This window comes from Rhipicephalus sanguineus, chromosome 8 (assembly GCF_013339695.2).
Source record: "Rhipicephalus sanguineus isolate Rsan-2018 chromosome 8, BIME_Rsan_1.4, whole genome shotgun sequence".
NCBI lineage: Eukaryota > Metazoa > Arthropoda > Arachnida > Ixodida > Ixodidae > Rhipicephalus > Rhipicephalus sanguineus.
In genome coordinates this window covers 114,015,908-114,027,903 of record NC_051183.1, presented here as the reverse complement: position 1 = coordinate 114,027,903, position 11,996 = coordinate 114,015,908, and the positions used below count along the sequence as shown (strand labels likewise).

Genomic DNA, 11,996 nt, shown 5'->3' with positions numbered 1-11,996 from the left:
GTCATCGGATGCAGAGTTAAAGGAGCTGCTTACCTTTACACGCGTCGAACTAGAAAGCCGGGAGCAGTGTAAGCCATTTGCAGAGCGACCGGTTGATGACCGTGCACAGCGAACTCGAGGCAGCAGCACCAGCACCGCTTCTGTACTACACAGCGCATCGTGCAACTGGAACGAGTGTTTTTTCTGCAAATCGAAGAAGCACGGCACACGCGCCTGCGACGCCGACCTCTCTGTCACTTCTAAGAAAGAGATGCTGACTAAGGACAACCGCTGCTATCGATGCACGTCACGAGGTCATCAGGCACGGTCCTGCCAAGTCAAACTCACGTGCTCGAGCTGTCATGGGAGGCACGCATCAAGCATGTGCGACCCTAACTACAGGAAGAACATGGCAGTGACACCTCGACCAGTGGACGCCTCCGGAAGCACAGTAGGAATGGTGTCATCACAGTCGGTTATGCTGTGCGACAAGGATTCACTGAGCGGGAGCGAGATAAATGACAGAGAAGTATACTTGCAGACCTTTCGCGCCTTTGTCGTGAAAGATAACAGCTCAAGATATGTCCGAGGGATTCTCGACGGAGGCAGCCAGCGATCCTTCGTCACGGAAGAGCTCGTCAGGAAGTTACACCTGCTGGTACTGGGAGAAACACGGATTGCACTGAACACGTTTGGCTGCGCATCACCAAGTACTGCGGAAAGACGGAAGGTTGTAGAAGTTCCCCTGCGCAGCCAGCACTCTTCCGACACTCGCATAGTGCGTGCAATTGTTGTCCCAGCTATTTGTCACGACATTGCTTCCCCGAAAGCTGACAGCCACTTCCTTCAGAACCTGCGGCTCGAAGGGAAATTCATCGCTGACGAAAAGAAGTTCGACGCGGAGACGGAAAATGGCCTCAGCTTGTTGATAGGAGCTGACCATCTTTGGCAAGTAATGTCTGGAGAAATTGTAAAGAGCGCAGAAGTTCCAGGACTGGTAGCGATCGACACAGCGTTTGGATGGACGCTACAAGGACCCAGTCAGCAAAAAGCCTTTCTGGACTGCGACTCCAGCCTCATGGTCTGCATTCTAAAAGTACAAGCAATTGGTGATGACGAAACAACGTCACAGATCTTGCAATCGTTTTGGCAACTAGAAGCCATGGGCATTACAGATTCGGGGGAATCTCCGTCACATGAGTCTGTTGCAGGATTCCGTGGATCGATTAGCAAAAAAGACAACAGATACACCGTGGCGTTGCCTTGGAAAGAAGATAAGAAACCGCTCTTAGGAAACAACCGGGAAATCGCGCTGTCACGTCTACAAAGACTAACACGGAGGCTATCGACGAAGGAAGGACTGTTGCAGCGATACGACGTAGTCATCCGGCAATATCTGGAGTTGGGTCACGCTGAAGTGGTGCCTAAGGATAGCCCTCTGGATCGGGATCGGGCTATATATTATATGCCACATCGCGAAGTCATAAGGGAGGAATCGTTAACTACCAAACTGCGGGTAGTGTTTGACGCATCGTCACACACTCAAGGCGTACCATCCCTTAACGATTGCTTGGACAAAGGAGTGAACCTCAATCCAGAATTGTTGCAAGTCCTCCTTCGCTTTCGGTGGTTCCCGGTCGCCATAAACTCGGACATCGAAAAGGCATTCCTACAAATTGAGATCCAGGAGACTGACCGAGATGCCTTCCGGTTTCTGTGGTTTGATACTACTCCCATAAGCCAACACAGCAAGCTTGTCGAATGGCGCATGACACGGGTGCCGTTTGGATCAACATCAAGTCCCTTCTTGCTCATGGCAACTATACACTACCACTTGGATAACGCATGCGAAGATAAAGCACTCGCTTCTACATTGAAGAAGGCATTTTATGTCGACGATTTATTGGTGGGTGCGGAGACATTCCATGAAGGTTTGCGCATCTATGAACAGTCAAAGGCAATCATGAGAGATGCAGGCATGAACCTCAGAAAGTGGAAGACCAACAGCCATCAGCTGCAGAACATTTTCGACAACAAGGAGGAACAAGTAGAAGGAGCATCCAGAGAAGCAGCTGCGGTCTTGGGAATGCAATGGGATATAGAAAAGGACTACTTCAAGTTTTCTTCCAAATCTGTGGCACAATATTTAGTCGCTGGCCAGCCCGACACGAAACGTACTCTACTAAAGGCTGCTTCTCGAATTTATGACCCGCTTGGCATTCTATCGCCTTTCACCGTAACAGCGAAGCTTTTGTTTCAACGCCTTTGGGTTTTAGGCCGTTCCTGGGATGATCAATTACCCGAGGAGATCAAGACGCAGTGGACAGCCTGGTGTGCGGACGTGATTCAGCTTGGCCACATAAAGATTCCGCGCTGCGTGAGAGACGGGCTTCATGGAGCAGTGAAAGAGGCTGAACTGCATATATTCGTCGACGCCAGCCTGAAGGCTTATGGAGCATGTGCCTATTTGAGAGCATTCGACTAAGACGGGAACTCGGCTACTTCACTGATAGTAGCGAAGTCAAGAGTGGCACCTATTAAGACTTTAACACTACCAAAGCTCGAGCTTATGGCCGCGGTAGTGGAAGCCAGATTGCTAAAGTACATTTGTTCCTCATGGGATTCAAAAGATTTCCACTGCGTCATGTGGACTGACTCTATGATCACATTGAGCTGGATCCGCGGTGACCATAGCAAGTTGAGTCAGTTTGTAAAACACAGAGTGACTGAAATAGCAAAAGCTACTGAACCAGTGCTATGGCGCTACTGCCCGGGTGAAGACAACCCGTCAGATGTACTGACTAGGGGCATACCTTTGAAGACTCTACGTGCATGTCGCTGTTGGTGGTATGGACCTGAATGGTTGTCCCAGCCTAAATCAAACTGGCCTACCGAACCGAACCAGTGCACACCGATCAACGAAGAGGCAGAGATTGACACGCAACATGTATTTCTTCAAGCATCATCCAGGAACTTACACCCTATGATTGATTTAAGCAAGCACAACAATCTGCAGAAGCTCTTGCGCGTCACCGCCTGGGTCTTCCGCTTTGTGGATCGATGCCGTGGTATTCAAACATCGCTCAGCGAAACAATTTCGACACTGGAGCTATGCAAGGCTGAAAGGTTTTGGGTACAACGAGTTCAACTCGAAGTATTCGCGAAGGACGTCGAACAGCTTCAACTTGGAGACACTCTCTCAAAACACTCGAAGCTGCTCGATCTTCACCCTTTCTTGGACCAAAGCGGACAGCTTCGGCTTGGCGGACGACTTGAAAGAATCGACGCTACGTATGACGAAAAGCATCCGGTCATACTACCACAGAGGCATCCCTTCACGGCTTTGGTAGTGACAGAGGCTCACTGCAGAGCTTTGCATGGTGGTGTGGCAAGCACTATGATGCAAATACGACAGCGTTATTGGATTATCCGCGCTCGACAAGAAGTGAAACGAATCATTAATGCTTGCTTCCTCTGCCGAAGGTACAACATGAAACCTGGAAACGTACAATATGCACCGATGCCTGAGGACCGGCTTCTCTCGTCACGACCGTTTGATGTAGTGGGATTGGACTTTGCAGGTCCACTATATATAAAGCAACAGGAGCTACATGGTGATGCATCGAAAGCTTACATCCTGCTGTTCACCTGTGCGACGACGAGAGCAGTACACCTTGAACTGACGAGTGCGATCTCGACAAGCGCTTTCTTACTAGCGTTCCGCCGGTTTCTGGCTCGCAGAGGGGTACCAGCAACACTGTACTCTGACAACGCTCTTGCCTTTAAGAGAGCATCACGGGACCTCAGGAACATCTGGAATGTCATGAAGAGCTCTCCGTTCGCGTCTTTCCTACTGACCCATCGCATCGAATGGAAGTTTATCGTTCCGGGTGCACCTTGGTGGGGTGGTTTGTGGGAGAGGCTTGTCCGAACAGTGAAGTCATCGTTGCGCAAGGTGATGGGAAAGAGCAAACTCACCAGCGAACAAACCGAGACGATGCTACTGGAGGTTGAAGCAGTTGTTAACTCAAGACCATTGACCTACACGTATACGGACGCCAAAGAGCCTTCTCCGATATGTCCGGCGCATTTTCTTGTTGGACGTTCCTTGCTAGCTTCTCCAGAGCGGCCCAACAATGACTACGATGCTATAAGTCCTCAGACTACTCGAAGTGACATCAGCAAGAAGTTGAGACACAGACAGAAGCTTATAGATCACCTGTGGATGCGATGGAAAAAAGAGTATTTGCTAGAACTGCGGGCACTTCACCTATACCCTGCACATCCCAGCAGCTGTCTACGAGTAGATGATGTGGTAATCATCGAAGAGCCTGGCATTTCTCGAGGTGTTTGGCCCTTTGGGCGAGTCACAGACGTTTACCCCGGTCAAGATGGCATAATCCGAGCTTGCCGGGTGAAATCCCAAGACGGAAAGTTTTTAAGAAAGCCAGTACAGAAATTGTACTAGCTCGAATTGAGCGACACTACTGGGGGGCGGGAGTATGTTGAAAAAGAAAAGGAATAAACGCGTGCAGGCGAGCACTGCAGTAGAAGAAGAAGAAGTTGGAACGATGAACGGCTGTCTGTGTGGTTCCTTGGCTGATCGATAGTTTCTTTACAGCACCTTGCGTCTTCCGGTGTTGCCGGAGGGTTTTCTTCTTGGAGGAAGCGTGGGTCTGACCTGGTTTCCACCCCAACCGCCACTCAGTGAGCTGGTTGCAAAGTCTCAGCCAATGTCCATAATTGTAGTACACTGGGGAGGGCTTGCCTCTCGTTGACACGTCACACGTAAGCAATCCTTGAGGAATCTAACCTGATGCCACCATCCGAGCACAGCATACGGCACAGCCTTCTAGGAGTGTCCAGCTGAAGGGCGCAATACGCCCACGAGCACTTGGAGATGGGCGGACACGCAGAGGCTTAGCCATACCAGACGCCGTTCGGGCTCGACATATATATAGGCGATTAGCGACGTGAGAAAGCTAGGATTATAGAGTAAAAACGTTAGAACACATAACAGAGCCCTTCGTACTAGAAATCAAGACCTGACAAGTGCGGCGAGTTGGGCGGGTTGGTAAAGATGCATAACTAGGGACGTTCAGCGCAATAAAACGGAGCCACAAAAGAGACGCAGACAACACATGCGCTAACTTCAAACCACGTTTATTGGGAACGCACATGCATATATATAAACTCTAATCGCAGCAAGCTCACGCCTCGCTCTCTTACAAATATAGGTCTACAAGAAACCTGATGTTTTATCAAGAACACGCCTACAGTCATCAACTAAACAGGGAATCTCGCACGTGCATCCAGCAATGCCAAATCATACAGAAAACCCAGTAAATCAAATATACAATCGAAATTACAACACATCACGCACGCCCCATCTGACGAATGTACGGAACGCACGCGGAATGACGCAACCATGCCGGCTGCGCAAAAATAATAACCTTAATCTGGACGAGTGCGGCCCTACGAAGGCATGCTAAGAAACGAAAATTTTCGAAAAACGAAAATTTTCGAGAAACGAAAATTTTCGTTTCTTAGCATGCCTTCGTAGGGCCGCACTCGTCAGATAAGGTTATTATTTTTGCGCAGCCGGCATGGTTGCGTCATTCCGCGTGCGTTCCGTATATTCGTCAGATGGGCGTGCGTGATGTGTTATAATTTCGATTGTATATTTGATTTACTGGGTTTCTGTATGATTGGCATTGCTGGATGACACGTGCGAGATTCCCTGTTTAGTTGATGACTGTAGGCGTGTTCTTGATAAAACATATGTTTCTTGTAGACCATATCTTGTAAGAGAGCGAGGCGTGAGCTTGCTGCGATTAGAGTTTTATAATATGCATGGCGTTCCCCAAATAAGCGTGGTTTGACGTTTAGCGCATGTGTTGTCTGCGTCTTCTTTCTTGTGGCTCCGTTTTTATTGCGCTGAACGTCCCTAGGGATGTATGCTGAAACACTTTCAACGCCAAGCACTGATGATGGCAAAAAAATTCATTTGGGCTGTGTACGTACCTTTAAGCATTCCGGCTTTGACATTACATAACATGTATACCGATTCATCTTTTCTAACCACAATGACAGTTGCAAGACACAAAGAAACATGGCTGATCCCTCTGTCATAGGAATCGGTAAACCCACGCAAGTGAAACGTGTCTTCACAGACGTTGTTGAGCGTTGTTGTGCATTCTTTCGCCCTAAGCGCGATGTTACGCCATGTTACACATGTTACGCGAAGAACGGCAAGCCGCTCGAAACTTGCAATGCGCTGCTCCAGCAGAAAGGACGCGCGGAACGAACATACATAGGATGCGCGTAACTGTCACAGTTGTAACTTATTTCTGTGTGAGAAGGAGGAGGAGGAGGAGGAGGAGGAAGGAAATGAAAGAAAGGCAGGGAGGTTAACCAAGGGACGCGAGTCGGTTTGCTACCCTACGCTGGGGGAAGGGATGAAGGGATTGAAAGAAAGAAAGAAGAGGGAAGAAGGCACTGTCAGGGTACATCTGCACCTGTCCATGAATGCCTACAAGCGGTCGTTAAGCCGGTCGATTTAAAAACAGCAGTAGTGCTCGCGTCGCTTTGCTGGCCCTGCGATGCGTAGGGCCACGATCCGAGGATCTCTCTTCGGAAAACGGTCTGTAGTCTAACTTGTTCAGCGCATCGCGCAGAACGTTTCGTTCGTTCACAAAACGTCCACAGAAACACAGTAGATGTTCTATCGTTTCGTTGCTGTTGCACGAGTCACATTTTGAGGTGTCTGCCATTCCTATGCGAAAAGAGTACGCCTTCCCTATGAAAATTCATCCACCATGAGGAATGGTGGGATTCCACCATCCACCATTATGATGGATTATGGTGCTGGAAGATGGTGGCACGTGTATGCTGGATGCTGGCGTATGATGGATTGCTGGAGAACGACGGAGCGTAAAACGGCGCATACAGCGTCGGACCAGCGTGCCTAGCCGTCACACATAGCATAATTGTATAGAAGGCGATGTAGAAAGCACTAGTACAAAAAAAGAAAAAAAAACCGTATGCAAAAAAAAAACTTCCGCCACCGGGAATCGAACGCCCGACCTGCGGATCCCGAGCCGAGTACTTTACCACTACGTCACGCTGACTTTTTTTTTTTTTTCATGGTATTTATCACACTTAGTATTACAGTGCACAATAATAGCACAAATAAAGCAGCAAAGGTACAATCACATAGCGACAATATGCGCTCAAGCGTTACTAAGTGCACACTCGATGGCTAACACAAACGTGCAGTAGAACGGTGAGAGTTCTTCACATCGTGTTATACTAGAAAGGTGGTGAGGCCGAGCACCTCACCAAGAGGGGGTACCAGTCCGGTCTAAAGTCCAGGTCATCATAAATGTCTTTAGCTGAATAGTCATGCGAATGAAGTGCATGCTTGAAGAAATGGTGGGTTTCTGCGTTACGGTCCTGCATACGTGTCTTCCATAAGCTATGCATACCCATGAGGAAAAACATATCATATGGCACTTCATCAAGCGATGTTGGTATAAGATAACGTATGGTGTGAGAATTGACGACCAAAACGTTTCTTCAGTGCTCTCTGAAGGACATCCCAGAACAGAATAGCGTCTTTGCAGTAATAAAGCAATGTTCTATTGTTTCCGGCACATCACATAGACGGCAGTTAACAGAAGAGACAAAAATCCCTTTTCTTTTCAACCATGTGCTTACCGGAAGTGTTTCAGAGTGGAGTTTATAGAAACATGTTTTTGAATTAGGAGGAATATACATTTTGCGCACACGTTTCAAACATCGTGGCCTGAAAGATCGGAGTACAATGAACGGTACAGCGGAGGCGGGAAGAGCATAGTAGTAAATCATTATATAGTACCCTTGCGCGAGACTGTGTACAGGTATTCCATGGAAAAGCGAGCTTTAAGGAACCGAACTGCGAGGTAAACTTCCTGCATGAATCCCCACAAACACGGGCGTTCGGAGAAGTTTGATTGAAACAACTAAGTCTGGCAAGCAATCAACAAGTGTAACCTGCAAGAATGAACGGATTACGGGGTGGGAATTGTCTCGAAAAAAGAAGAACCGTGAAACTGTTTGCCATAGATAAAGATGTACTATCCCAACCCACCCCTCACTAACTGGCCTGAAAATGTTGTCACGACGCATGGGCTCAAACGTCGAAGACCATATGAAAGTAGCAAAAATTCGATGAAAAGCGTTGTATATAAAATCTCGCGCAATGGATAAGTTGCAATACGTAGTAAAGCTTTGTTGCTAGGAAAGTGTTGCAAGCTTCAGCTCTCCCGAATATTGAAAGTCGATGGGGAACAAATGTCTGGGCCTGTCGTTCAAGCTTAGGAACGCGCTCCTTCCAGTAATGCGCACTGAATCTATACGCGTCCAGTGGTACTCCGAGGTATTTTGGCGGGATTCGTGTCCAATTAATCCCTGCGAACTGATTCGGCGTGGTACCCCACGAGCCAAACCATAGTCCTAACTCTTAGAGGCATTTAAACGCGCTCCTGATACAACGCCAATTTTTCAATGTAGATACCACATTTTCTACACTGGTTTATCTGTGCAAAAGAAAGCGACATCGTCTGCATAAGCTAATACTTAACTTCACTGCCTAATATACTAAAGCCGCGAATACAAACTGGACTGTATTATGCTTAAGCACAGCGGCTCTAGATAAAGTGCAAACAGAAGTGGTGACATCGGGCATTCCCTGTTTCACCGAAGAGCAAATAGAAACAGGTTTCGAGAGTTGACCATTAACAATGAGCACGAGTTGAGCATTCATTATAACAAAGTTTAACACCTTTAGCACGACTGTGCCAACATTGGCATGCTCAAGTAGAGAAAAAGGAACGAATGACTAACCGATCAAAGGCTTTTGCAAGGTTACCTGTAGCATTGCAAGCTGTTTTGATAACCCATAGCAGAAGTAAGAACTGTTCGAGCAACGTGTATATTGTTTGTATAGATCGGCCCCCTAATTCCACATGTCTGATGAGACCCAATGAGAATCGACATCGCAAATTGCAATCTATTTGATAATACTTTCGCAAAAATTTTGTAGTCCACATTTGACAGCGATATTGGCCTGTAACCTTCGACGGAGCGAAGCTTTCCTTGTCAGAGGTTTTCGGTATTAAAACAGTGTGGCTTTTGCAAAAAGATCGCGGGAGTGTCTCCATGTCATAACTTATTTCAAGATGTCCAGCAATATGGGAGATAGCGTTTTTTTAAAAGCTTTGTAAATTCAGCTGAGATGCCATCAGGGCCAGGTGTTTTCGATAAAGGTAAGTTGTCAATTGCCTGCTCAATTTCCTTTATCGTGATGGGTCCATTGATGGCTGCACAGTCATCGTCTTTCAAGGGGCTCAAGAGGGAAACAAAACTAGCCTTCAGGTGAACGTCAGGATCATCAGAAAGAGAACTAAATAAACTTTCATAGTACTTTTCGAACTTCAAAGTGATGTTCTTGTATCTGTTATCAGGACACCGTTAGAGTATAAGTCTGGAATTAGTTTAGAAATTGCATGGCGTGTTCATCCAGTAAGCTTGACGCGTCGGTTTGCTCGGAATTCAAGGTGCGTTGGTTTCTAGATCGAATACGCGCTCTTTGTAGCGGGCTGCATCATATCTTTGAAGTTGACATTTCATATTTCGATTTCATTAATGTACGTTCCCGGCATTTCGCATTCCATTTCATAAAGATTGCACAGACTTTAAGGAGTGCCTTTTCTTCATACTTTTTATAGTAAGACTTAACGGCTCCAATTTCTATAGCTATAACACGGACTTCTTGTTTAAAAAGCTCCCAAGCAGCAGAATGTGCAAACAATCGAAAAGATGCCTCATTGTCGTCTGGACGCGATTTCACGAATTCCTGATCGCAGAGAAGCTTGAGTTCATCTTCCAAAGGGCCCCACTGTGGGCGGAATTGTTTATGACGGTTTTCACCAATTTGAGCAATAACAATACAGTGATCTGAGAACGACACTGCTTCAGTGCTACAGGATATTTTACGAGAGAGGAGCGATGAGGACACGTAAATCCGATCAAGGCGAGCATAAGAACATCCCTGAACTCTTGTATATGCCGTTACACGGTTCGAAACACCAATGTCAATTAGCCCCGCGTTATCTACAATACCGGATAAAAGCTCACCACTCCTGTCTCGCCTGCAATTAGGATTGTTACGATCATTAGCGTCACATACACAGTTGAAGTCACCCATTAGTACAGTGCACCTGTCGGAAGTCAATTACATTAGACATATTTTTGAATAAATCAAGTCGTTTCGAAACCTCATTAAACGCATATAGATTGATTAATTCGCCACGGCGCTCCTTGCAACAAAAAATCACAGCATATATATCTGCCCTCGTTATCAACACTAGTACTGATTGCTGAACAGGGTAGGCTCTTTCTCAGGAACAGCCAACAGCCCGCAGATAAACCTTTTGCATGTGAAACACCACACGTTGTACTCAGACAGAAAAGGCCGCAGGGCCCTCTCAGTCTCTTCGTCACTCTCGATCTTGTCTCCTGGATGGCGACAAAGTCGAGACGCTTTCGTTTAAAAGTCTACGGAGCTGCGACTGTTTCTGCGAAGACCTAAGGCCACGTACGTCAAGGTTGCAAAGATAAGTCGCTCAGATTGCGCCATGGTGACTACCTTCTATTGCGCTTATTGTTCCATGTGATCAGTCCTGAGGGTTGATGGTGAGGCTTCCCTTGAACCCCCCTCAGGCCTCCTAGATCGGGATCGCCGGACACTTCCCATGGTGCGGGGACGTTCGGCGACGGCGTGACCTTCCCTACTGACTGTCGCTGGGTCCACTCTCCTTGCTTGAATCCGAGCTGTACGTCGCGCGGCGTTTGGGTATTGTCGTGTCCCACAGAAGCATGCGGATTATCTTCATCTACGCCACACCATGATGAAAAGGCTGCTGCGGAGCTGCAGCGCAAGCAGGTGTGAAGCAACTTCAGCAGGATCCTTCCTAAGGTCTCTTTCCCTGTGCTAGAGGCTCTTCGTGCCATTTTGGGTCAGCGCAGCGTCATTCTTCGTGGGGACTTTTTCCTTGTGCTTGAGGCTGTTCGGAGCTATTTTGGATCAGACTGCTTGCAAGATGCACCTAGTTCTTTGCACTCAGAAGTTGCAACTGTGTCAACAGCAACTGCATTTCTTGTCACTTCTGGATCCCTTCTTGGAGGAGCCAGCAGAATCTGAAGTTGACGGTGTGTCTCCTGTTGCATCCAGAAACCTCGGTGGCATCCATGATATGCTCTTGTAGGCTATCATCTGGCTGTTGAGTACGCTGCCTCAGTTTGCTTAGCGTATGTCACAACCACAGTCCTCAGCGGAATGGCCGAAGCGCGACAGTCGTCGCAGCGAGGGAGTCTGCAATTTCGGACGGATGTGTCCAACCTTGCTACACCGAAGACAAATGGTGGGCGGCCAGGGATCAGGACGAGGCTTTGCACTCCACAGACATAAAGACTGTGGGGGACGTCGCCCAACACGGACTCCATCGGCAAGGGACACGTGCAAGTCAACGCTAACGAAAAAAAGTTGGTCACAAGCGGTGACTTTTTCCGTCAAAAAATCGTCGATGCCTCGTGATTGACCAGGAGCCTACGGAAGTAAAGATGAAATTAGTGGCTTCATGAGCACTTGGAAGACGCCTATATTCGCGAGGCACTGCAAGTGTTTGGGAAGGTCAAGACAATATCAAAAGAAAGGGAAAGTAGCGGACATGGAGCAAATGCAGACGCTAAACCGTGATGTGTTTGACTACGTCACGATGACACTGCTTAGCGACTTGCAAATGAATAGTCAACAACACTATTACACCGTTGGCTTCACTTTGTATGGCATACTGGGAGACAAGACGCGGGCTTCAATATACTAAAATTTGCGTAGGTATTAACGCCAAACAAAATGCTGCCGGTAACGATGGCACGTCGACATAATGGCAACAGCGCTAAATTTCTTTTAGAAT

At 47.5% G+C, this 11,996-nt stretch overlaps 1 protein-coding gene across 1 annotated transcript in view; it reads left to right on the top strand.

Annotated features, from left to right (window-relative positions):
- The first annotated feature begins 361 nt into the window (after positions 1-361).
- The window catches only part of LOC119403452 (uncharacterized), a 13,396-nt gene continuing 1,761 nt past the window's right edge, over positions 362-11,996 (top strand). Inside the window, exon 1 of the mRNA XM_037670385.1 lies at positions 362-2,153. Within this exon, the coding sequence (XP_037526313.1) occupies positions 362-2,153 (1,792 nt within the window). The remainder of the gene's footprint in view (positions 2,154-11,996) is intronic.